Raw genomic sequence first — 23,869 nt, forward strand, 5'->3', positions numbered from 1 at the left:
CAAAGTGCACATATATTCAAATAAGCTTATCGATGAGGGAGAGATTAAAGAAAAGCATAGTTGACACAAGGCCAGGTATGTTTGTATTGGTCAGGCAATAGAGTTTATTCAGTTAAATCTCTCATCAAAAGGTTGGATAAAGCTTGTAAATATTTTAGTGGTTTGTTTATCCCGTTCCCAGGGCTTCATTGATTCAGTATCTTAAGTAATGTATCCAATCAGAAACAACCACGCATAGAACACTGACCAATGGGATTCATAACTGAGTTTCACGGGGCAAATGTTAGAGGGAGATAGTTAGTTAGCGTTTAGACCTGGAGGTGTACAGTTGGAAAAGACACAATCATGTAGCAATCACAACGTATTTGTATAACTGAAATATTAGTTAAGTCAGATATTAAATTGGACTAGAAACTGATATATGGTGTTGTTGAATATTTTATCCTATATTATGCAGAGAAACCAACATGAATAGAGAGGGACCGACTTGTCCCATGCGTGACACGAGAAAATGGTAGTTATTGCAAATCTCGTCATCTTGGCAATACGCGCATGACGAGATATCGTATGATAGGCTACACACCGGTAATTTAAGAGTAATGAACATTGTTAGTAACTATGTGTCGTCCATGAACTATGAACGATTACGGGACAATACTATTGCTAACAATTTCGAATGTGTTGTGTATTTCTTTTGACCATGCAGTCAAGGATAACCCATGAAAGTGCAAGCACTTATTTCCAATGGCGTCCTTTGCTTTTTGCTGAAGAGACAGCAAGCAGAAGAGACAGTATTGGGATACAATGAATCCGGATGCGATACCCTAGCTCTTTGCGAATAGATCCTTTTGGTTCTTCTTCTTGCTCAGTGTATAGCACCGATACACGCGAGAATTACCTGGGTTTCATACCAGTTCATCTCTAGTTGGGTGGGAAACACTTGAAGCATTTCTGAAATTTCCAGTGCCCCGGCTGGGAGTTGAACCGCGGACCTCTGGAATGGTAGACCAGAGTGTTACCACTCGACCACCACACCACCAAAATGTTTCCTCTGCAGATGGTAATATCTGCAGGATGAACCTTTTATCGACGTACAGGTTTGATTATTTTGCTTTTATGTCCGGGGTATCACATACAAGTTTAGGAGTATTAATCACATGAAACAAGATAATTTGTTCAACATCAAACGCGACCAGACTGCCCTGCTATCATTAGACTGAGATGATGATGCGATATAATTTCGTGTTATCACCATTCATACTGTTTCATGATTGTCATCGTGTTATTGTGTTATTGTCATCGTATTATCAACTTGTGTTAAACGTCAATTTAATATTTGTGTATTCCTCGAATGGATAATAACAATGAAGTATCGTTATAGCTGGCATTTTATTCATTTATATGTGGTGAACACGAATTACTTCCAGCGCTTGTGTCCCATTAGGATTCTAAACAATTGTGTTTAAAAATGTGTTAATTTGCAAATGTTTATATCGTGGTGCGATTCCATAGAAATGCTTCTACCGCTATAAATTTAATATCGCAAAGAACTACACGATTTAGAGGTTGGTCATTTGAGTCAAGATAAGTTTATGATGGTTCATCCTTTATCAGCAAAGATATAACGGAATGTGAACCTACACTTCAGATAACACCATATCGAGCAAACGGGGACAGACATTTAGGTTACATGGTTTGAAGTGAAACAATGGGCATCTATGAGTGTAGGATTTTGCTGCTTAGTGGTATATTCTTAATGTCAGGTAATGTACTTAAGAATTTATAACAAACTTGATATACTGTAAAATCGTCCATTGTGAGATTTAATTAGCTTCTTAAATTGCATAATGGTTAAAAGTTCATTTTAATTATTCGGCTTAAACAGATATGATATTTTTGTATTGGTATTTTGTCTTGATAGTTGTGAAATTTATAACTATTAAAGATCAATAAGATAATAAAATGAAATATTTTGTTTTGTGCATTTATGCCGAAATGCTGCGGTTTTGTCCATGTTTAAGACATGTTATGTTAGCGCGCCAAACATGTTAAAAAGACAAAATTATTAAGGATAAAAGGAGTTTTATCTCATCACCCAGAAAGGTATGATTAAGGTATTAAGTGTTTAAAATTAAAGTAACCATGACAAGGAGAGTGCTTTGTTTCACCTTAGCTCGAATGTGCAATGTAATTACGCGAAATGAAGACAGAAGAAAACCAACTCGTCCATTGAACTCTCTGTTACTTGTTGTGCATGTTCATATTTTTAGAAATTGATGGGTCGCATATTCTCACTGTTGCTTCGGCGCATAGTTGCAACACATCGAAACCGAAACGTGTTGGAAGGATACAATTCATGCGATTCTGTGTATTACGTAAAACACAGCGCTAAACACATACTTGTACAATTCGATTGGTAGATCATGAGCATTGGTTGTTAAAATCGATATTTATGGCTGCATTTTCAATAATGCAATTTGAACCAAAATGTTATATGTAAGATTAACTCAAATACATTATTTTAAACAACACAAAGATATACGGCGTTGATTGTGGTTTGTGTTGGTAAAAGATAAAGAGTTACATTAATAAGATCAAAGATAGCGAATGCCTATTTCCGCGCAGTTCTTAGCTGCATCACACGCAAATCAATTACGAGATGTTGCGCCAAATTTCGTGGCTTATTTCAAATTATTAGTTATTATTATTATTGATCGTATATCTATATAAACAAAACCGAAAAAAAACAAGAATGTAGATGAAATGAAAACATATAAGTAAACTGCTAATATCGCCGAATATCTTCTTTTAAGACATGTCTTATCAAAATAAAAATTAAATTCACATAATTAGCGCGATTATTTTATTTTACTAACCGCGAACTGACCTTGATACCTTTCGGGATAGAATGCAATGCATTAAAGCGATGTCACGAGTCCACTGCTGGAACGACGGCTTGTTTATAACTGAATATTTTTATATGGTTAACTGTGAATTTTGAAAACGAATTAATATAGTTTGGTCAATATAAAGAAGTGAAACTCCAGCTGCTGGAGCAGTATTGCATTCTCAATATATACAACTAGTTGGTCCTTTATTTAAGGCAAGTGACCAATTGCCAAAACAGTACGAAACAGCACACTACGAAACAACAAATATCAGGATAGGGAGCGTCATAAATATATGATCTAAAATATACTAGTGCACACCATGCAATAAGATAGTAATTACTAAATATGGGCATATAGCCTTTATGTACCAACTCTCTGGCGCTATCTTCTCAATATAAAGGGGCACGCACAAACTGTATTTATGTCCAGAGTTAAATTGAAAATATTGTATACCTCAAGCCTTTACATTAGAGTTAAAATATATTTCATGCTGGACACGCAGTTGACATCGTTGCAAAGCGCACTGGTGTATCCCCGTTCATACAATATACTTCACACAATAGAAAGTCAATTGAATAACATTATAATGTAAATGTGATAACTGTTTGTAGATTGCACGTTTTCTATTACATTACGATTATTTTCTTGCATACTGGCGAGAAATTTTATTCAAATTTTATTGGACGGTTACAAAGGTCAGCTAAGGTGAAAAGCGAGTTAAACAGCTTTGCCGAAAAAAGAACCAACGCTGTATGTTTATGTGTGAGTGTAGGATCAATGCCGTCTACAAAGACATTTTCTCAGGATCTTCAATAAGTTGTTTGATCTTAGAAACGGTTGGTTTGATTACGAATCAAATGAAGGGAGCTAATATTTAACCAAATGTTGATTTATTCCTTAATAAAAAGTCTAGCGATAATTCTACATTTTCTACTATAACTTATATATTACAACAATTAGAAGTAAAAATGCTTAACTTTTATGTATTTTAACGCATTATTTGTTAGAATTTTCGGAACTTATCCGACCATTAGTGGACATCATATGTCTGACAATTTAAAGGTATAATAAGCTTGACTGCATTTAGGGCCGCCACTGACTAACAAAACACATAACATACGCAACATTTTTCGGGACACAGTTCTTGTAAGCGAAACTCTGTCTTCACACGGTGATCATTTATGGCATTTAAAAAAACGGAAGCCTAAAGAATGATGGCGTTATTTAAACTGTGTTGTAGAACGTATAACGGTTGTGTCGAAATTTGTATTCAATATACTATTGGAGAAATGTGTATAAACAAACTGAGCCTTGGTCGTCCATAACGTAAAATTTTATAGAAAGCCTCGGCTGCATCCCTGATCCGCACGCAGTCTACTTGTCTGTGCCGGAAGCAAGCTGCACGTTCCGAGACAAAACGACATGCAGTTATCATGCAATGCCAGATTGGCAACTGACAGAAGGAGAATCATTCGATAATCATTCATCAACACCACAATTTTTTTTGACAGCTGGTCAGGGTAAGCAATAATATCGTATTTTTGATTAGTTGCAATTACTATATGCTTGCTATCAAAGAAATAGAATGCATGTAGTTTCAAACTGAACATTACGTACTCAAATGTGTTAACTTACTTACTTAAATGCGTTAACTTAGTATTACATGTTTCAAAACATATTAAAACAATTTATTGTACGATTAATAGTCTATTTTATTAAACTATATAATTGTAAACGTTTAAAATCAATTTGGCTATACCATATTCGGAGCGCTCCACTAATGTTTTCATTCTTCTATCAATAGCTTTAAAACCACTTAAGAAACTTTAGTGCACTAATTCTATCTTTCAGATGACGATTTCTATATGCTATTCCGATCGATAAACAACACAAATACATCGTTTACAATTGTATCACCGATTCTTCCCGGTGGAAAATACCAGATAACATTTTGGTACGCTTCTCCTGGACAGAAGGGTCTGCTTGAGTTGGAAACCGTCACTTCACATGCAGTAAATAAGCTCTGGAATAGTGGAAATACTGTGCAAACAAGCTGGGCGGGTGAGAATGTCACCTTTGAGGAATCAAGCAACTTTACGGTAAAGTATTAACGCTATATAAACAGACATGATGAAACATTATCAGGGGCTAAATAACCTTACAATGGGATAGTATTATGCGACATATAAACATAAAAGAGCACAGCACTTACACAGCTGTGATCACCGAATTATCAGACATAAATAAATCGCTGCACACCCTATGCCGGCAATCGAACCCGCTATACGATGGGCTACAAATCCAATGAATGCTTATTCAATCCCCCTAACGACATATAATCTTTGTGGGGATTGATCATAAAAAGTTGTACAAGTGTCCACCTGCCTATGATTCATGTACATTAGGTAAAAGTTACCGGGATATAAATGGACACTTAGTAGAGGTAAACAAGCTAACCCAGGGAAAGTGTGAGTTGGTTAACTGACAGCAGGTATATTTTTACAACAATGTACATGTGTAATATGTTGTTGTATTTTTGCACAAACACGTTGTAATGTATAAAACATTAACTGTTTCTGCATATAATAATCTTTTTTTTTAAATCGATTCTGATTCACTTATACAGATTTTGATTTAAAAGCCTTTTGTAATGGTGGTATTAATATAACGTGCAAAATAATATAATTGTATTTTTTCCTGTTTCAATTAATATATTAATGCATCAAGGGGAAAACTTCATTATAAGTATTTATGAGTTTCAGATTACAATTAATGCATATGAGGGCACCTTCGTATTTTTCGGACTAGACAATATTGAAGTTTGCCGAGGTAATGCAGCTTTAAAAAACAAACATGCCAGTTAACATGTATTTTCATTATTCTATAAAATGCGTTTACATGCTGTTATTCTGAGATTAGTATTATTTTATAAATATAATAAGATTTTAAAAGGATGCATTTGTGTGACAGCTTATTTTAACACATGACATTATGATATGATAATTAATAATTGCTTGCTTGAAAACATGGAAATACGTACAGCTTGTGGGCCATTAATTTTACCACACGGCACTATCAAGTACAACGACTCCACAGCTGAATTTAGCTGTGGCCATGGCTATCGATTGGTTGGAGATACAACGTTAACATGCAGTCAATTGAAACATGATTCTACACTACCAGTCTGCCAGCCTGTAGGTACGGGTATTTAGAAACTGTTACTATACTCAACACTCGATATATAAAATAGTGTAGGAGCCAGTAAGTTTGTATTTTAAGTAAGGAAAGCGTATAAATAAGAATGATCTTTGATGAAGCCTTCGATAACATACATAACAGATATATACGCTGATTATATAATCATACTGTAATTATATTAAGTATACATCGTGAAGCTTTCGAGCCTAACATGTTATTTTAGGTACATCGGTTTTAGACTGTTATGCACTTCATGTGCCAGCCCTTGGTAACGTTTCTTCCATCGGTACAACGTATGCTTCTGTGTCTACAATCAACTGTGAAAGCGGCTTTGTTCTTAATCGGTCCCCAAACTCATCATGTACTCATACCGGAGAGTGGAGTGAAACATGTCACGTTTGTGTACCAGCAAGTAAGTTTATTAAACAGTGCGTGTTATATCAATAATATTGACTTCAGCAAAATGCAAGGGTAAGGTATTAATAGCACATACAATTTAATCATGACTTGTCCAACATATACTGAAAATGGATAATACATTTATTGTATTTTATCCTATACACCTAATGTGGGTAGCCTAACGTTCGAAAGTATAAAACGCACAGTAAATGAATCTCTACAAAACAATATTATTTTAAATGCATCCAAAACAACGACATACATGTGAAATATATTCTATTAACACAGAGAACTTAAAGTTTTTATTATGTTGTATGTGTGATTGTTAGCATTGTTCGTTTACAATTAAATCACTATAATTACTTAATAGTGATTACATAATTTTTTATCAACGAATGTGTTCATTAATTATTAATGAAGTTTACGTCAAATTGGTGGGTTATATCTCAATGACATTTCCAATAAAATGTGTTAAAATTTGTTTACTCATTTGACATTAAAAAAATGACTGCTCAACTCAAGTCTCATGAAATTAAGAGAAGTGGACAAACAATTGCAATAGTCTTTAACTTATTAATTCTCTGTGCCAGCAACCCGTTGTTCTAATATCGCCTGGTGTCTACTTGACAGATAAGACAGATTCTGTACATCGAAGCTGTCTTGGATACTGCACTTTTGCGATGAACGACTCGTGTACATACACATTAGATGAAAGATGGACGATTAAGAAAGGAACATATTTGTTAATGGGTCGATGCGTACTTAAAGGCGGACAAGGTTGTGTGTTAATCTGTTGATCTATGCTCATGCTGGCTAAATATACTGTTTTTAATCATTCACTTATATTATGCAGATTTTTTGAGCTAATATCAATCTATTCATGTGAAATATTGTCCTATACATCTTGTAACAAGTTTTTTAAATTGGTTCTTGTCCTGTAATCGTTGTAGTCATAAGCAACAACATAGAAATTAACAAAAGGCTATATAATTAAGGTCATGAATGCTTTGAAGAGGAAATTTTCTCTTTTTGAAAGGACAACCGACGATAATGATTTGTGTTTAATGTATACGATGCATTATGTTTAATAAAAGGGTTGGAAATGGAGTTTGCTTTCACTAGTTTAAATGAATTCTGTGAATTATTTTGAACTAGGTTATGAAAGTTGTGACGATCTTAATAGTACTGTTAGTATAATTATGGTTTCGATTAGGATATCAACGTTGAAAATCATAATTTGGAACAGCACAAGCATGATTTTGATATTTAACTAATTTTATAAATACGATAATTTGTATGTGTGCGCGTGCGTGATTGCGGGTGTGCGTGCGTGTGTGTGTGTTTGTATTATTTGTTTGCTAATATTTAGTAATCAGATTATAATTATAATCAATTGATTCATCACCGTGTATTTAACGGACAGCCATTTTGTATTCTTTTATGTTGCTGTGAAATTGTTTCAGATGACGACTTCTATGCGTTATTTGAACCCCCATCAACATCAAATACAAGTAATACTAGTAATATTGGAAATCCCCTGTTCTCCATGTCTTCCTCGTTGTTTCGAGAAGGAGCAGCGTGCCTCAGTTTCTACTACACTCTCCCTGCTTCTTTTGCGACACTCCAAGTTAGGACACGTTTAGAGGACAACTCCACAAGTGAAATGTGGAACGTGTCAAATCGGGGGATTAGAAACTGGACTATAGTGGAAGGGCTGGTCATATGGCAAATAAATAAATATTTTGTAAGGCTTGTGGAAGAGGACAGACATGTGCTCTTTATATATATATGTCTTTATATTTATTTATATGTATTTTAGATGTGATGTCATGTATAAACGAGGTTGGTTTACAAATTAATCTAACGTTAAAAAAGGCAAATACTATAAAAAAAAATATAAGTGAATTCTACCAATTGAATGAGATGGCAGAATGAGCTTTATGGCAATAGTACACTATGTTGTGTGCAATCAGAAACACAATTGTAATATACATTTCTAATAACACAGGCTTTTTTTACACTAACAATTAGCCCTGTGCAGTTCAGGCTCCAAAAATTGCCTTGATCGCAGGTGCGCTTACATCTATGATCTGCACCTTAAATACGTCCGTACGTATTTTGCATTTGTATATTACAGGTTGACTTTGTAGCTAAAACTTCATCTCACGCAGTCATAGGCATTGACAATATTTGTTTTGGTAAGAACTGCATTGTTTAAAAATGCAATCAATTTAAAGGCTCGTAAAAGGCGACAAATCCAATTATTATGCATATAAACTGGTCTAATTTTTTTATCGGATTTCAGTTACTCTTGCATAAAAAATGATAACACAGCCTAGGTGAAACGTTGCTAAGAATTATGGAAGATATACTCGTTTCATAATTTGAAGAAATGTTTACAATTTTGCAATTTCCGTACATTTTCGCTATCTCCGATGTTCCTCGGCTTCTTTCGTAAAATACGCATATATTGATGACGTAGTACAAACAACACAATATCCTCGTAAACAAAGAAAAAGAACATGAGTTCGGTAAGATATTTTTGTTTTGAATGTCTACACTCTTCACCCTTGACCTGCTCACGTGATACACACTATCTTGTTCCGATCAATCAAAATTTATAATCGTAAAACCTATTCGCAATCGCTCGGCATGATTGAGTAAACAGCGATGTAAATAAACTGATTGTTTGTTAACACAATTGACTTGGAAGACACTGTATTTTGAACACAAAACAAGTTGTATTGCTCAGTTTTTATGGTAATGTCCAATAGCATATATACACTATTTATTGATACACTTTATACTGCAAAAATATTTAAAAATCGGTAATAATTACGGATCGTCACTTTTTACGGGCCTTTAAGAGGTGTTTTGTAACGATATATTGTTTCAACAATGTCATTTATAGTACATTATGTATTTTATTGTTTGGTTTTTTAACAACAATAACGCCAGTATTTGAAACGTTTACGCTATATTGTTCAATCGTAAAAACAGTCACTTTATTTGGTAATTAACTTTAATATATGTGCCTAACAAGTCTTTATTTGCAGAGAGTTTACATTGTGCCAGTGGATACAACCTCAATAAATCTGAAGTACACGGGTACTGTAATAAATCACGCACTGGATTCCCATCGTGTGAAATAGTTGGTACGCATTTGCATTGATATTTTTTATCAAATATGTATTCTACTTTATGTCAAATGTAATTTCAAAAGAAAGAATAGTACTTGTACCATAATCAATGCCACATAATATAAATATTACATGTCTGACAGGCGACAGTAAATTTGTCAACTTGAGGAAATACTGTCAACCGAGGCGAAGCCCAGGTTGACAGTATTTTTCCGAAAGTTGACAAATTTACTGTCACCCTGTCAGACATGTAATATATATTTTATTATACCGAACACACTATTCAAACAGGAACAATTTATATGAACCAAGAACAATTTAAATATTCAATAATTGTATTTAATTTCAGCAATGAACAACCATTAATATGTTGAGTGGTTTAGATTTTCGGGCCGAGCAAAATGAACTTGGCTTTATTCGGCACCGACTTAGTAATCGATTTATCCCATCAATTTCTTAGTCGTCAATTATTTCTTTAAAAATATATTACCGAACCAGCTTTCCGTATTTTATTTTATTACTTGATTACGCAATTTATGACGTCATTTCGGTGACGAAACATTTTGACAATATGGACGTGGTGGTTTTTAAACAGTAAAATATTCGTTTAAAGCATCGAACGAATCCAAAACATATTTGGGATTGTGTGTTTGTCATGCATAACACCTTAAGAACAGACACTGGACGTGTTTATCGTTGTAACTTTATTGTTATTAGCATTGGATTAAAGTGAACATTGGCATTCTGCGTGTTACCATCTTATGCATCGAACTCTACCGATATATCTGCGTTACAACACTATCGCGAAAACAGCGGTCTTGTTTTGATTATATTATTTTACATGAATACTTCTTACAATATATCTAATCGAAAGATTGTGGAGCATTCGCTGACCCACAGAATGGTACCGTGTCAACTGTCGCCACCACTTACGGATCTACAGCCACTGTCACGTGTCAAATAGGTTACATTCTTAACGGAAGTCACACGTCTCAATGTGGAAGCGATGGAAAATGGAGCATAGTGGGACAAAAATGTGATCCCGTTGGTAAATGTTTAAACAACGACTAATCGTACATGCAAACGTAAAGCTATAACATCTAGTAATTAAGTCAAAGACATGGTCGTGATATGTACATATTACATTATTTATAGTTTATGGTCCGAAACTGTTTACACATATTGTTCAAACAAATGTGAATATATAATGGTATTTGTTAGCCTAACACGGCTTTAACTCATTTTTGTTTAATAGATTGCGGATCGTTTCCTGCACTGCAAAATGGTAGCGTTACAGCTACAAGCACGATCCTAGGATCAATTGCAAAAATCACATGTGACACAGGATACATTCTCAGTGGCAGCAACGCGTCTATGTGTGACGTTAATGGGCGTTGGAGCAGTAAAAATCAGAGCTGCAATCCCGTTGGCAAAATAAATCTAAGAACACATCAGTTTATACTATTTAAGTATTTACAGTATACATTGGCAATACATTAATCTTTTAGTATACTCCTTAGCTCACTAGCACGGCAGAAAAAAACAAACATATAAATAATGATAACCACCCATACATTTTGAGAAACTTATATCATGTTTTCTTTTATTAAAATAAAAAGTTTAAAGATATTTTAATACATCGATTAGAAAAAAGTTATGAAAATGAATCCATTTTATTGACAAACTGAAACAATACATAAGATAGTTTACTGTCGAGTGGGATACGGGATATGACCTCAATAGAAGCAGTAGGTCCATATGAGGCAAAATAGTCTCTGGAGCACTATTGATCAACCATATATTCCGTTATTGGCGAAACATGATTTGAAATTATTTGAAATGGACAACTGACCGCGTTTTCAAAATGATTTAGTTCTGGAATTTTGTAAGATGCCAACTTCCATTACTGTGAAATATTTTAATTAAATTAAAATAGTTTATTACAATTATTGTGTTTATAGCTCCGCATTGACCTGACGTTGTCACTTATAGACATGCATAGTTAGATATTTTGTTTATTTAGAAAACTTTATGACAAATATTTTAAATAAATAAATAAATATAAGAATAATGTTATGTTTACCTCTTTAAACACTTGGACTAACCAAACCAAGTATAATATTAAGATTTAAACCTTTCAAAAGTTTTTTTTAATTTATGAATATATTTTTATATATTTGTAAGAAAGCCATAATAAAGTAGCGATTACATTTTACAGATTGTAATCAACTGCCCATTCCTTCACACGGAATGGTATCTCCTGTAGCCACAGCCACGACAGTTGGAACTGTCGTAACGATTACATGCGATACAGGCTATTATCTGACAGGAAACAGTACGTCTACATGTGACAGCAACGGAAACTGGAGCAGTATCGGTCATATATGTGACCCCGTTCGTTAGTATTTTTATATTTAAAACGCGTAAATATTGAAGATGTCGTAATTATACTGTTTTTGTAATTCATGCTGCTTTAGTGTTATTGCATTTTCGGAAACATACATGTTAGTTTATATTATGTTTAATTTGAGCTATGGAAACAATTTATTTATAGGTATATAAAACAGATAACTTATTGAGCACATTTTTTCTAGTGCCCTACAGTTATTCTTCTCTTGGGACTGTCGAGCAATCAAAGTAGTGATATATTTTTGCAGGAATAATTTGTCCAACTCCAAGAGTTATAAATTAACGGAGAATTGGACAAGTTCGATTTTTAACATGATGTCGTTATATTCTTACATTAATTATGCAAGAAATATATACTACTTTTCATTTACTCTCTTTAATACAAATTATTGCCACAATGCATCTTTCTTATTAAACAGAATGTGGAAATCTATCAGCACCTGAAAATGGCTTTATAAACGCATCGTCCACCACATACGGGTCTAAGGCAATAGTGGCGTGTAATTTGGGATATAACCTTATAGGAACCAACACATCAATATGTCTCAGCAACGGTTTATGGAACAATGTTGGACAAATCTGTAAAGCTGTCGGTATGTATTTTATCTTGTAGTAAGCTCCCTTTATATGTACGTGTTTTCCTATATTATGGAAATACGCTCAAAATGAATGGTACGCTGCTATGATTCCTGAAATACGGCGTTATAATATCTAAACATAAACTACACGGCTTGATTTGATGAAGCATTTGTGAATCATGAATGCCATATTTTTTTACATGACTTTTTTTCTTTAAAAAAGGGTACGTTTTCTTAAAAATGGCATTCCGAAAAAAGTGGTATAAAACATATTTTTTTAGCACTATAATTAACATTCTCCTACATACACAAACCGTTTTAAATATAAAAAATGATGGTGAAAAAAAAATGTATCGGAACTCAAATAGTAACAATAATATATTCATGTTACCTAAAGATTGTGGAGCCTTAGCTTACCCACAGAACGGCAATGTATCAACCGTCGCCACCACTTACGGATCAACAGCCACTGTCACGTGTCAAACAGGTTACTTTCTTAACGGGAGTCACACGTCTCAATGTGGACGCGATGGAAGATGGAGCATAGTGGGACAAACATGTGATCCCGTTGGTAAATATTTAAACAATAATTAATCGTACATGCAAACGTAAAGCTATACCATCTAGTAATTAAGTCAAAGGCCTGGTCGTAATATGTACATATTACATATAGTTTATGGTTCGAAACTGTTTACACATATTGTTCAAACAAATGTGAATATATAGAGAATACTAGGTTGATGACGTGGATGGAGAATGGTTATCTGGCAAGTCGGAGGAATTTATCGGATGAGCCGAAGGCGAACTCGACAATATCCTCCGACGAGCTAGATAACCATTCTCCATCCACGTCACCAACCTATTATTCTAGTTATCCTGTCACATTTACAACATTCGTTGAAATGTTTCTAAAATATCTTGTTTTCGAGTATTTTGTGTTTAAATATTTAATATGGGAAAACCACGCGCGGACAAAAACATTGTGACGTCACGTCATGCAAAGCGCTTAGGCTAGCTTCCATTTTGTTACGCAACACAGAAATCGAGTTGAAAAGTGTTTCAGATTCGCGAATTTTCGTTGCAGTTGTCATTTTTGTGAGGAAACAGTAATACTGAACATTTACCATGGTCCAAACTATCCATTATATGCATATTTTGACGATTTAAAAACCTGAAAATTATAAAGCGGTACCACACAAAACGATTGAATAATGTGGATAGTTCTGTGTTAACGTTATATTTTTACACTACGAGGATTGCTTTTATAAAGTATAAAATACATCACTCATTTTATGAGCACGGATGGCCGAGTGGTCAGTGTCAGGGGTTCGAGCCCAGTTAAGGGTTAATTTTTTTCTTTCTTTCATTTTATTCTTGTTTTCACTTGAACTTTTTTAGATCTTATGTTTATATTTATCAATATAAAGCATTTAATGACAAACTTCAATACATGCCATAATCTGGGAAAAGGTCCCTATTGTTACATCTCGCCGACATTAACCTTGCACTGCAACTTCAATATGGATAGACAAAGCATGTGGCATCAATATATTTATCATATATAACTTCAACTTAATGTAAATGTAGGAATATATGAAACAGCATAAGTTTTATCACCACACAAAGTTACAGGAAATGTGTACATTGACATTCTAAGTGTTACCATGTTATGTATTGAACTCTACTTATATATCTGCGTTACAACTCAATCACGAAAACAGTGGTCGTGTTTTGATTATATTATTTTATATAAACACTTCTTACAATATATCTTATCGAAAGATTGTGGAGCCTTCGCTGATCCACAGAATGGTACCGTATCAACTGTCGGCACCACTTATGGATCTACAGCCACTGTCGCGTGTCATATAGGTTACATTCTTAACGGAAGTCACACGTCTCAATGTGGAAGCGATGGAAGATGGAGCATAGTGGGGCAAAAATGTGATCCCATTGGTAAATGTTTAATCAACGACTAATCGTAAATGTAAACGTGCAGCTATACCATCTAGTAATTAAGTCAAAGACATTGTCATAATATATCAATATTTCATATAGTTTATGGTCCGAAACTGTTTACCTATATTGTTCAAACAAATGTGAACATATACTGGTATTTGTTAGCATAACACGGCTTTAATTAATATTCTATATTTAAATTAAATAGATTGCGGATCGTTTCCTGCACTGCACAATGGTAGCGTTACAACTACAAACACAATCCTAGGATCAATTGCACAAATCACATGTGACACAGGATACATTCTCAATGGCAGCAGCACGTCTACGTGTGAAGTTAATGGGTCTTGGAGCAGCCAAAATCAGAGCTGCAATCTCGTTGGTAAAATAGATCGTATAACACATCAGTTTATATTATTTAAGTATTTACAGTATACATTGGCAATACATTAATCTTTTAGTATACTCCTTATCACACTAGCATGGCAGGAAAAAACAAGCATATAATGATAACCACCCATACATTGTGAGAAACTTATATCATGTTTCCTTTTATTAAAATAAAAAGTTTAAAGATATTTTAATGCATCGATTTGAACAAAAGTTATGCAAATGTATCTATTTTATTGACAAACGGAAACAATACATAAGATAGTTTACTGTCGAGTGGGATACGGGGTTCGACCTAAATAGAAGCAGTGCGTCCATTGTGGTATATAAGTCTCTGGAGCACTATTGATCAACCATGCGAGCCTGTTGGTTATCATTGATTTTCAAAAATATATTTCGTTGTTGGCGAAACATGATTTTAAATTATTTAAATAGGACAACTGACCGCGTTTTCAAAATGATTTAGTTATGGAATTTTGTAAGATACCAACTTCTATTACTGTGAAATATTTTAATAAAATTAAATAGTTTATTAGAATTACTGTGTTTATAGATCCACATTGACATGTCGTTGTCATTTATAGACAAATATAGTTTGATAGCATGTTTATTTAGATACTTTATGACAAATATTTTAGGTATCGCACTTGATTAGGGTAAAAATAAATGTAAGAATATTGTTATGTTTACTTATTTATACACTTGCAATAACCAAACCAAGTATAATATTAGGACTTAAACCTTTTAAACGTGTTTTTAATTTAGAAATATATTTTTATATATTTGTTAAAAAAACAAAACATTATACGGTAGCGATTACATTTTACAGATTGTAATCAACTGCCCATTCCTTCACACGGAATGATATCTCATGTAGCCACAGCCACGACATTTGGAACTGCCGTAACGATTACATGCAATACAGGCTACAATCTGACCGGAAACAGTACGTCTACATGTGACAGCAACGGAAACTGGAGCACTATTGGTCATATATGTGACCTTGTTCGTTAGTATTTTTATATTTAAAACAAGTAAATATTGAAGATGTCGTAAGTGTTTTGTTATTGTAATTCATGCTGCTTTATTGTTTTTGTATTTTCGGACACATACATGTTAGTTTATATAAGGTTTAATTTTAGCTATGGAAACAATTTATTTATATGCATATAAAACAGATAACTTATTGAGCACATTTTTTTCTAGTGCCCCTATGTTATCCTTCTGTTGGAACTTTCGACCTATCAAAATAGTGATATATTGTTTTCAGGAATAATTTTTTCAAACTTAAAGAATAATAAACTAACGGAGAATTGGACCAGTTCGGTTTTTAACATGATGTCGTTATATTCTAACATTAATTATGCAAAAAATATATACTAGTTTCATCTACTGTTTTATACAAATTTTTGCCAAAATGCTTCTGTCTTCTTTCTTAATAAACAGAGTGTGGAAATCTATCAGCACCCGAAAATGGCATTATAAACTCATCGTCCACCACATACGGATCTAAGGCAATAGTGGCGTGTCATTTGGGATATAACCTTATAGGAACCAACACAGCAACATGTGACAGCAATGGTGAATGGAGCCATATTGGACAAATCTGTACAGCTGTCGGTATGTATTTCATATTGCGGTATGCTCCCTACACGTGTACATGTTTGCCTATGTTACGGAAATACGCGCAAAATGAATGGTCCGCTAATATGATTCCTGAAATACGGTGTACTAATATCTAGACATAAACTAACACCGTTTGATTTGATGAAGAATTTGAAAATCATGAATGCCATATTATTGAATAGATTTTTTCTTTAAAAGGATACGTTTTCTTACAAATGGCATTCCGAAATAAGTTGTATAAAACCTATTTTTTACCACCATAATTGACATGCTTACACTTTGGGACTGCAAACACAAATCGTTTCAAGTATTAGAACTTTTGAGAAAAAATAATGTATCGGATACAAATTTCAGCAACGTATAACCCCGCAATTTATAAGAGCTGGATATACTGGAATCGCAATACACGTCTTTATATCTCTTTTTCTTTCTGTTTGTAAGTCGGTCTTTATACATTACTCTGTCCGACAAAGAACTCCTACACACATCAATGTTCAAACGCGTTTGGAATTGTCTATGCGCAATTTTCATAATTTTTATAAACAATTTACATTTTTATAATGTAATTATTGCCAAATGCTACATATGGAAGTATGCGGCGTCAGTGGTGTTCGCCTTACGGAGACATACATAATTTGTATCTAAATAAACAATATATTTTTACCAGATTGTGGGCAGTTTCCAGACCTGCTCAACGGTATTATCGATGCTGAAAATACGACATTTGGATCAATAGTTTCTTTAATGTGCAACGAAGGATTTGATCTAATAGGAAGTTCACGTTCAGTTTGCACTAGCACTGGAGATTGGAACACAACTGGACAAGCGTGTCAACCACTCGGTAAATATTAAAGTCTTTATATTGTATCAACCATATTGTATCCCACTATATTTGGCTCCCCGACGGGGAATCGAACCTCGGTCTCCCGCGTGACAGGCGGGGATACTTACCACTAAACGATCACGGCCCATCTACTAAAAGGCAAAATCCCTAATCAATGTCAAAACATTGATTAGGGATTTTGATCGCTTATCACTTATTGATGAAGTTTTGTATCGCAATTCCATATTAGATGGTGAACAAGTCAGACAAATATAGTGGGGTAGGGGTTGGAAACAACTAACGCCCTTCCAAGGTTTGGATGTTTATGAGCCCGAAAGTATATCGGGAATTATATATATATATATAATATATATAATATAATACAGAAACCTACAAGTACAAACAAAATAACAGAATTACAACACGCCGCGACCTTACAAACACAAATACAATATTCCATATAAATTAGATTCATTTGCAATGCAGACAAAATAAATAGATGCAAATACAAATAATTTCAAACTCACCAGGTCGGTAGATAAAGTGCACACAGCAATATTGTTAAGACAAGTGTGTCTTTCGACAGCCTATGAGCAAAGGAAAGCATGGTCAGTAATTTTTACTGAATTTTACAAGGGTTTTAGAACTGACCAATGCAAATCTTGTTTATTTGATAATTCACATTCTTACTGGACAAAACAAGTATGACATACAGTACATGGCTGGACGCACACAGGACAAGGGACTGAATCTCACAAGAGAAGCAAATGGACACATACAAGACAAGGGACATAAACCATAATACATGAGACATAGACACATACAGTTACACAGAGTGACCTATCCTACACATGTATTTTTCATGACATGGTAGGTTATTAGTAACGTGTAGCTAAATCAATGTTTAGTACAAAATAAAAGATTAAATACTCAAACTAATGTTTTTATAACTAGACTGTGGGCCCTTCAAACCACCAACGAACAGTCATCTGTCTACTGGACATTATACATATAATTCAACTGTGACAATATTCTGCTATCCGGGGTACGTACTTGTTGGGGATAAAACTTCGACGTGTGGAGAAAATGGGAACTGGAATAATGCAGATCAGGAATGCGTCCTACAAACCGTATTTCTACAAGTGAAAGAAGCAAGTTGTATATTTAAAGAAAATAATACGTGCATGTGTAACAACGCTTCATCTGTGCAGATCTTGGACGGAAACTCGACATTTGATGTCCGATTAGAAACAAATGACAGTTTTCCGTTTAGGGGTCATGGTAAATTGTTGTAATGTATACACATTGAAGATGCAAAACGGTATTTCGAATCTGGTGTTAAAAAGGATATTGTTTAAAACGATTTATACATTGATATTTATTGATAGTTTTAATAAGTTCATACACATTCCAAATTACATTACAAAAACCGGTTCGTGAATTACAGAGATAAACATGAATATAAGATTTGTCTCGTGTTTGGACATCTTAATTTTACAGGGAAAATGTTGTGTTTAATTGATGCAAAACACTCACTTCAATGACTCAAACATATATTTTGTAGGAAACGCCTGCTACATTGTGAGGAGAGATAACACATCCATACAGCACACTTTAAGTTTCACAATGACGTCACCCGCACTTCAACCAGGACAGTATCAAATTAGTTTCCAGCAAATGTTTCCTTTTGGAGAAGTGCGTGTCGACGTTGAGTCAGAGAACAACGAAACATATGATCAAGAGTCGTTTTGGAAATACATGGAACTGGATTCGACATGGATGAACGAAACTATAAATCTTATTGAAGACAAAATATTCAGGGTTTGTAAACACAGTATTTAGATCGTTAATGTAGACAGTATGCGTAAATATTATTGAATATACAGATGACCCAGTCGGAGAAAGACATTACTACAGAGCGAAATTCCAGTGTCAACATATTCACCTTTACGTTTTTATAAGTATGCGCAACACTGGTCATTACTAAAAATGCTTAACAAAGAATAATGCAATAAACATACGGTTCATAGGGACTTCGTCAACAAAATAAAACAAACACATCAGATCACAGGATGTTAGCGTGTTGCTATGATAGTATTTAGTGAAAACATCATTTTAAATGATAAATAATCATATTATAACGAAAATCTATTTTTTCTGAAAAAAAAAGTTTTTCACTATCAAATATATATAAAAACAATGTATTCAACTTAAAATGACCCGAAAACAGGGTGCATCGCTTTGAACAGCCATTACTTCATCAATTGTGCCGCGAATTTTACCGGTCTTGGTCTTATTCAACGCAGAAATGAATTTCTTTTCTGGAAATTTACATGTCTTGCAATATTTTTACAAATGCTGGGTCAACTTTTAAGAAATAACACGATGCACAACGGGCGTGACCTGCTTGAAATCGATCAGACCCGATCTAAGACTGAAATCTTCACGGAGTAAATGGCATTTTTCCTGCAAAGTTCGCGTACATTGATACTATAATTCGATAAAATTTTCAGTGCTTGCCGTTACATTATGCATAAAAACTAACTGTCCAGTGCCGTTTGAAACCTTTGTTTACATACATTTCAACTCACCGACAGTTTAAACACATGAGTGATTTCATTGGTTCTATGCGAAGGTATGTCTTTACACCTGAAGATTTCATTCATGAATCGGGTCTGACAGCTGTCAGGTAGGTCACGCGAGTAGTGTATCGTGTTATTTCTTAAAAATATGATAGTGATTTTTTTCAGAAAAGATGATTTTTTCGTTATAATATGATTATTTATCATTCAAAATGAAGTTTTTACTAATTAATATCATAGCCCCACGCTAACCACCTGTGCATCAGATCACCATATCATGTTGATACGGTTCGTAATATACCGCTAACCATATATTCCTCTTGAAATAGTTGGTCTCCTGTGTTTAAAGAACGAGTATACGATGAAGCAGACGACAGTTAATAAAAAGCTACCGTTTTAATATGATTAACTAAGCAAAACTTCTTTTACAGATTGTTTTCCGTGCGAATGTAACGAAGAATGGATTACTCGGATTTGATAACATTAATATTTTAAAAGGTAGCGTTGAAATATTACATGCATGCGATTGCGGTTAGAAACAGTAATTGTGGGGCTATGAATACCAAATTGTCTCTCTTCAATCAAATTCCTTATAATAGTTAACTTAACAATCTAATTTTAGTCATTGCTTTCGTGTATTACTTACAAAGAATGCTCACTATGTGACCTTTCACTTCAGCCTGTGATCTTCTCAACATTAGTAACGGACACATAATTGTTGACAAAAACACAGCCTACTTTCGATGCAACGCTGGGTATCTCCTGGTAGGAAATTCCAGTGCAACATGTACGCAATGGACCTGGAGCTCCGAAGCGCCGATTTGTGAACTGATAGGTTCGATAAGTTGTACTAATTTGTATTAAAACGCACAAATAACCGACCCGAAAACAATTGTTTTATTGTATCTGCGCTGAATATGTATGCTTTTTCTGTAGACTGTGGTTTACCGATAGCGCCATCAAATGGTTATGTTGCCTCAAATTCCACATCATATGGGTCTGTGTCAACCGTCAGCTGCAAAATTGGGTATTTTGTGAAAGGAAATTATACGGGTATTTGTGGCAACAATCAGGGATGGTCAAACAAAAATACAACTTGTTTGTCAATTGGTAAGTAAGATATGCCTTTCTTATATAGTCACGTTGAAAATTAAATCATACGTTTGTTAAAGTACTACTGAATACGCATATTTTCGAGGAATAATCTTTGGTGTGTTTTCAGATTCTACAATTTCAAATGCGATAATTCCCGGATGTTCAAATCATGGTTGGAACATCGCTGTCAATCTAACATTTCTGCGTAGTTCAATTCCTAACTACAAGGACGAAATGCAAATTTACTTAGGAAATGCATCATGTAAAGGCAGTGAACGAAGTGGGTTTCTTGTTTATGATAACAGCTACTACGAATGTATGACGCGAAAAAAGGTAGCATTTGTTTAAATCTCGATAAGGATAGCAGTTGTATAGTTCTTTTCAATTGTGTATATAATGTACGACTCAATATATTTTTTATAATCGTTTATTTGATAAGTATATTTTTAAATCATGATTAACCATGCAGGTTTCAGCTAATCTCAACATATTTGAGAACCAGATGGTGTTTATATTCGACCCTGAAACAAGTGCCGCATCTAATGCATACAACTGGACAATTGACCTACATTGTAACGTAGTCGATAAGAATATCGTAACAAGCGTCTCAACTAACCAATTGCACAGCGATGCGAACAGCATTAACACCTCAGTCTTCATTGACCCATTTTTCCGAATTGTATTACCTAGTAACCCCCTTCATGCGCATATAGGCGATACAGTGTATGTGAAGGTTTCCAGTCCTATCCGTGATCCGGAGATCAAACTGCTGCTAAAATCGTGCTACATCAGACCTGCGCTGGAAAAGGATTCACGGCTTGATAGCGCACTGATACAAAATGGGTAATTAATATAATACCTATTACATAAATAAACATATTTTCTTTAATATATACATATTTATCCGATTGTTAATTCGCAGGTGTGATAAAAGTTTTTTTTATAATTACCAGAGGGTAATTGTGAAAACTTGTTTTAAACTAATAATTTGTATTCTTCAAGTTAATGTATTTAATATTTATTTCTGCATTTACAGCAATACTGTGTAGACTAAAGCAGTATACATTTATAATTTTTTCATAAATTGCACGTATATTTACGACAAGCACATATAAAATACATGCGAAACATGGAATTTCTAAGTCTTTATCAGCAGAGCGTTTCTCATGTATAACAGGTAGTAATTGAATTGAGTCAAGTGGACTGTTGCCTACAAAATAAATGGAAATACATCCACATAAACGTAAGTAACAATGATCAAAACGAAGTGAACAAAGACATCAATTTAACTTTCCAGCTAAAATTAACATTGCGTTTAAATTGCAGTTGCGAGGTAGAGAGCAGCATACACATGATTTCTATTTCGGCCCACGAGATCAAGTTCATGTTTCAGAACTACGCGCCCGTTGCCCTTCGTGAAGGAATGAACGTCATCTGTGATGTAGCCTACTGTAACTCACAAGAGCTCACCCTGGACTGTAATCAAACCTGTAACAAAATGTTGGCGCCTGTTATAGTCGGATAAGCACTGTCACTATATTTGTGTTAGTATATTTGCAATAGGGCATGCCTCGTTACATCAATAAACTAGACTTTTAAGGCGCTTCAAGTAAACTATAAAAAATATATAGTAAAAACTTTTATCACGCCAACACATATTGATAGAATCATGTTCAAACCATATTGTACAGTAGCATTTGATAATTATGTCTAGATGACATGTAAAACTGTTGATGAAATATGTATTTGATCGCAAATAAAACAAGAAATATCTTTAAAAAAAGATATACGGCGTTGATTGCGGTTGGAGTTTTTGAAAGGTAAAGAGTTCAATGAATGAGATCAAGGATAGCGAATGTCTTTCTGTGTAGTTCTTACCTGCATCACACGCAGTATGGGATGTTACGCAGTGTTATTGTGGCTTATTTTGCATTATTACATATTGCTGGTCATAAACCTATAGATACAAACAGAAAACCAAAAGAATAATGGAAGTGAAATTAAAACATTTGAGTCAACCGGCCACACGCGAAGTATCCGTACATATTTTAAATATTTATACGCGCGTTCTTCGAACTAACCAGTTTTAGTGGTTTGTTGGGCATTGCTATTTGATTCGAGTATTAACAGTATCGAGAATCATCGTGCCAATGCTTAATACATTAGTCAATATGGTGGATTAATTCTTGTTAAATTAATTAAAAATAATATTTATCATGGTATTGTTGAAAACACATTAAGAATCTTTTATTGACATACCATAATTATATCGCTGGATATCTTCATTTAACATCTTTCTGGTCTAAAGGAAATTCAAGTTCACCTAGTTCACACACTAACCGCGAACTTACGAAGGTTTAGAATCTATGCACAAATTGTATTGATGTGAAGAGTTGAGTGTAAAACTGTTCTATCAAACATGCCTTTTCATAAGAGATAAAGTTGTTTAATGCTGAACACGCAGAAAACAGTGTTAGAAAGACGCGGCCATGTTTCCAGTGTTCTGATGGTACAATGTATTCTCAAATCAGCCAATGGACTAAATGAAGTGTATTCATTCGTGGGTAGCCGCGGGCATTTTTATGAATGTAATCTAAAGGTCACCTAAGGTCAAAAGTGACGTTAAACAGCAACGCCGAAAAAATTTGAATTTTTGAGCGTCGCTATTTTCCAATGAGGGCGTTAGCGAAGGCGGCTTTCCCACTACCGCTGAACTACGTTACAATGAGAGGTGCGTCTGTACGACAACGCGATACGGCGTTATAACTACAACGGTTAC

At 34.2% G+C, this 23,869-nt stretch overlaps 1 protein-coding gene across 8 annotated transcripts; it reads left to right on the forward strand.

Moving 5' to 3' along the window:
• Positions 1 to 397: 397 nt before the first annotated feature.
• On the forward strand, positions 398 to 22,875 carry LOC127874695 (sushi, von Willebrand factor type A, EGF and pentraxin domain-containing protein 1-like). Of its 8 annotated transcripts, XM_052419207.1 has the most exons (29): positions 398 to 1,097; positions 1,649 to 1,763; positions 4,232 to 4,411; positions 4,743 to 4,990; positions 5,654 to 5,720; positions 5,934 to 6,089; positions 6,313 to 6,501; positions 7,119 to 7,265; positions 7,952 to 8,232; positions 8,626 to 8,686; positions 9,545 to 9,643; positions 10,503 to 10,676; positions 10,884 to 11,093; positions 11,847 to 12,026; positions 12,457 to 12,630; positions 13,013 to 13,186; positions 14,398 to 14,571; positions 14,783 to 14,956; positions 15,794 to 15,973; positions 16,411 to 16,584; positions 17,258 to 17,431; positions 18,368 to 18,694; positions 18,978 to 19,234; positions 20,427 to 20,493; positions 20,675 to 20,830; positions 20,932 to 21,105; positions 21,218 to 21,423; positions 21,560 to 21,933; positions 22,417 to 22,875. In XM_052419207.1, the coding sequence occupies exons 2-29, from the start codon at positions 1,709 to 1,711 to the stop codon at positions 22,613 to 22,615; spliced, it is 5,031 nt and encodes a 1,676-aa protein (XP_052275167.1). In that variant the 5' UTR covers positions 398 to 1,097; positions 1,649 to 1,708; the 3' UTR covers positions 22,616 to 22,875. The 8 variants fall into 8 exon arrangements, with proteins under 8 accessions (XP_052275167.1, XP_052275170.1, XP_052275168.1 ...); XM_052419210.1 differs by lacking the exon at positions 398 to 1,097 and having other exon boundaries at positions 1,283 to 1,763; positions 22,484 to 22,875; XM_052419208.1 differs by lacking the exon at positions 398 to 1,097 and having other exon boundaries at positions 1,284 to 1,763; positions 6,328 to 6,501.
• Positions 22,876 to 23,869: the final 994 nt, after the last annotated feature.

This window comes from Dreissena polymorpha, chromosome 3 (assembly GCF_020536995.1).
Source record: "Dreissena polymorpha isolate Duluth1 chromosome 3, UMN_Dpol_1.0, whole genome shotgun sequence".
NCBI classification, from domain to species: Eukaryota; Metazoa; Mollusca; class Bivalvia; order Myida; family Dreissenidae; genus Dreissena; species Dreissena polymorpha.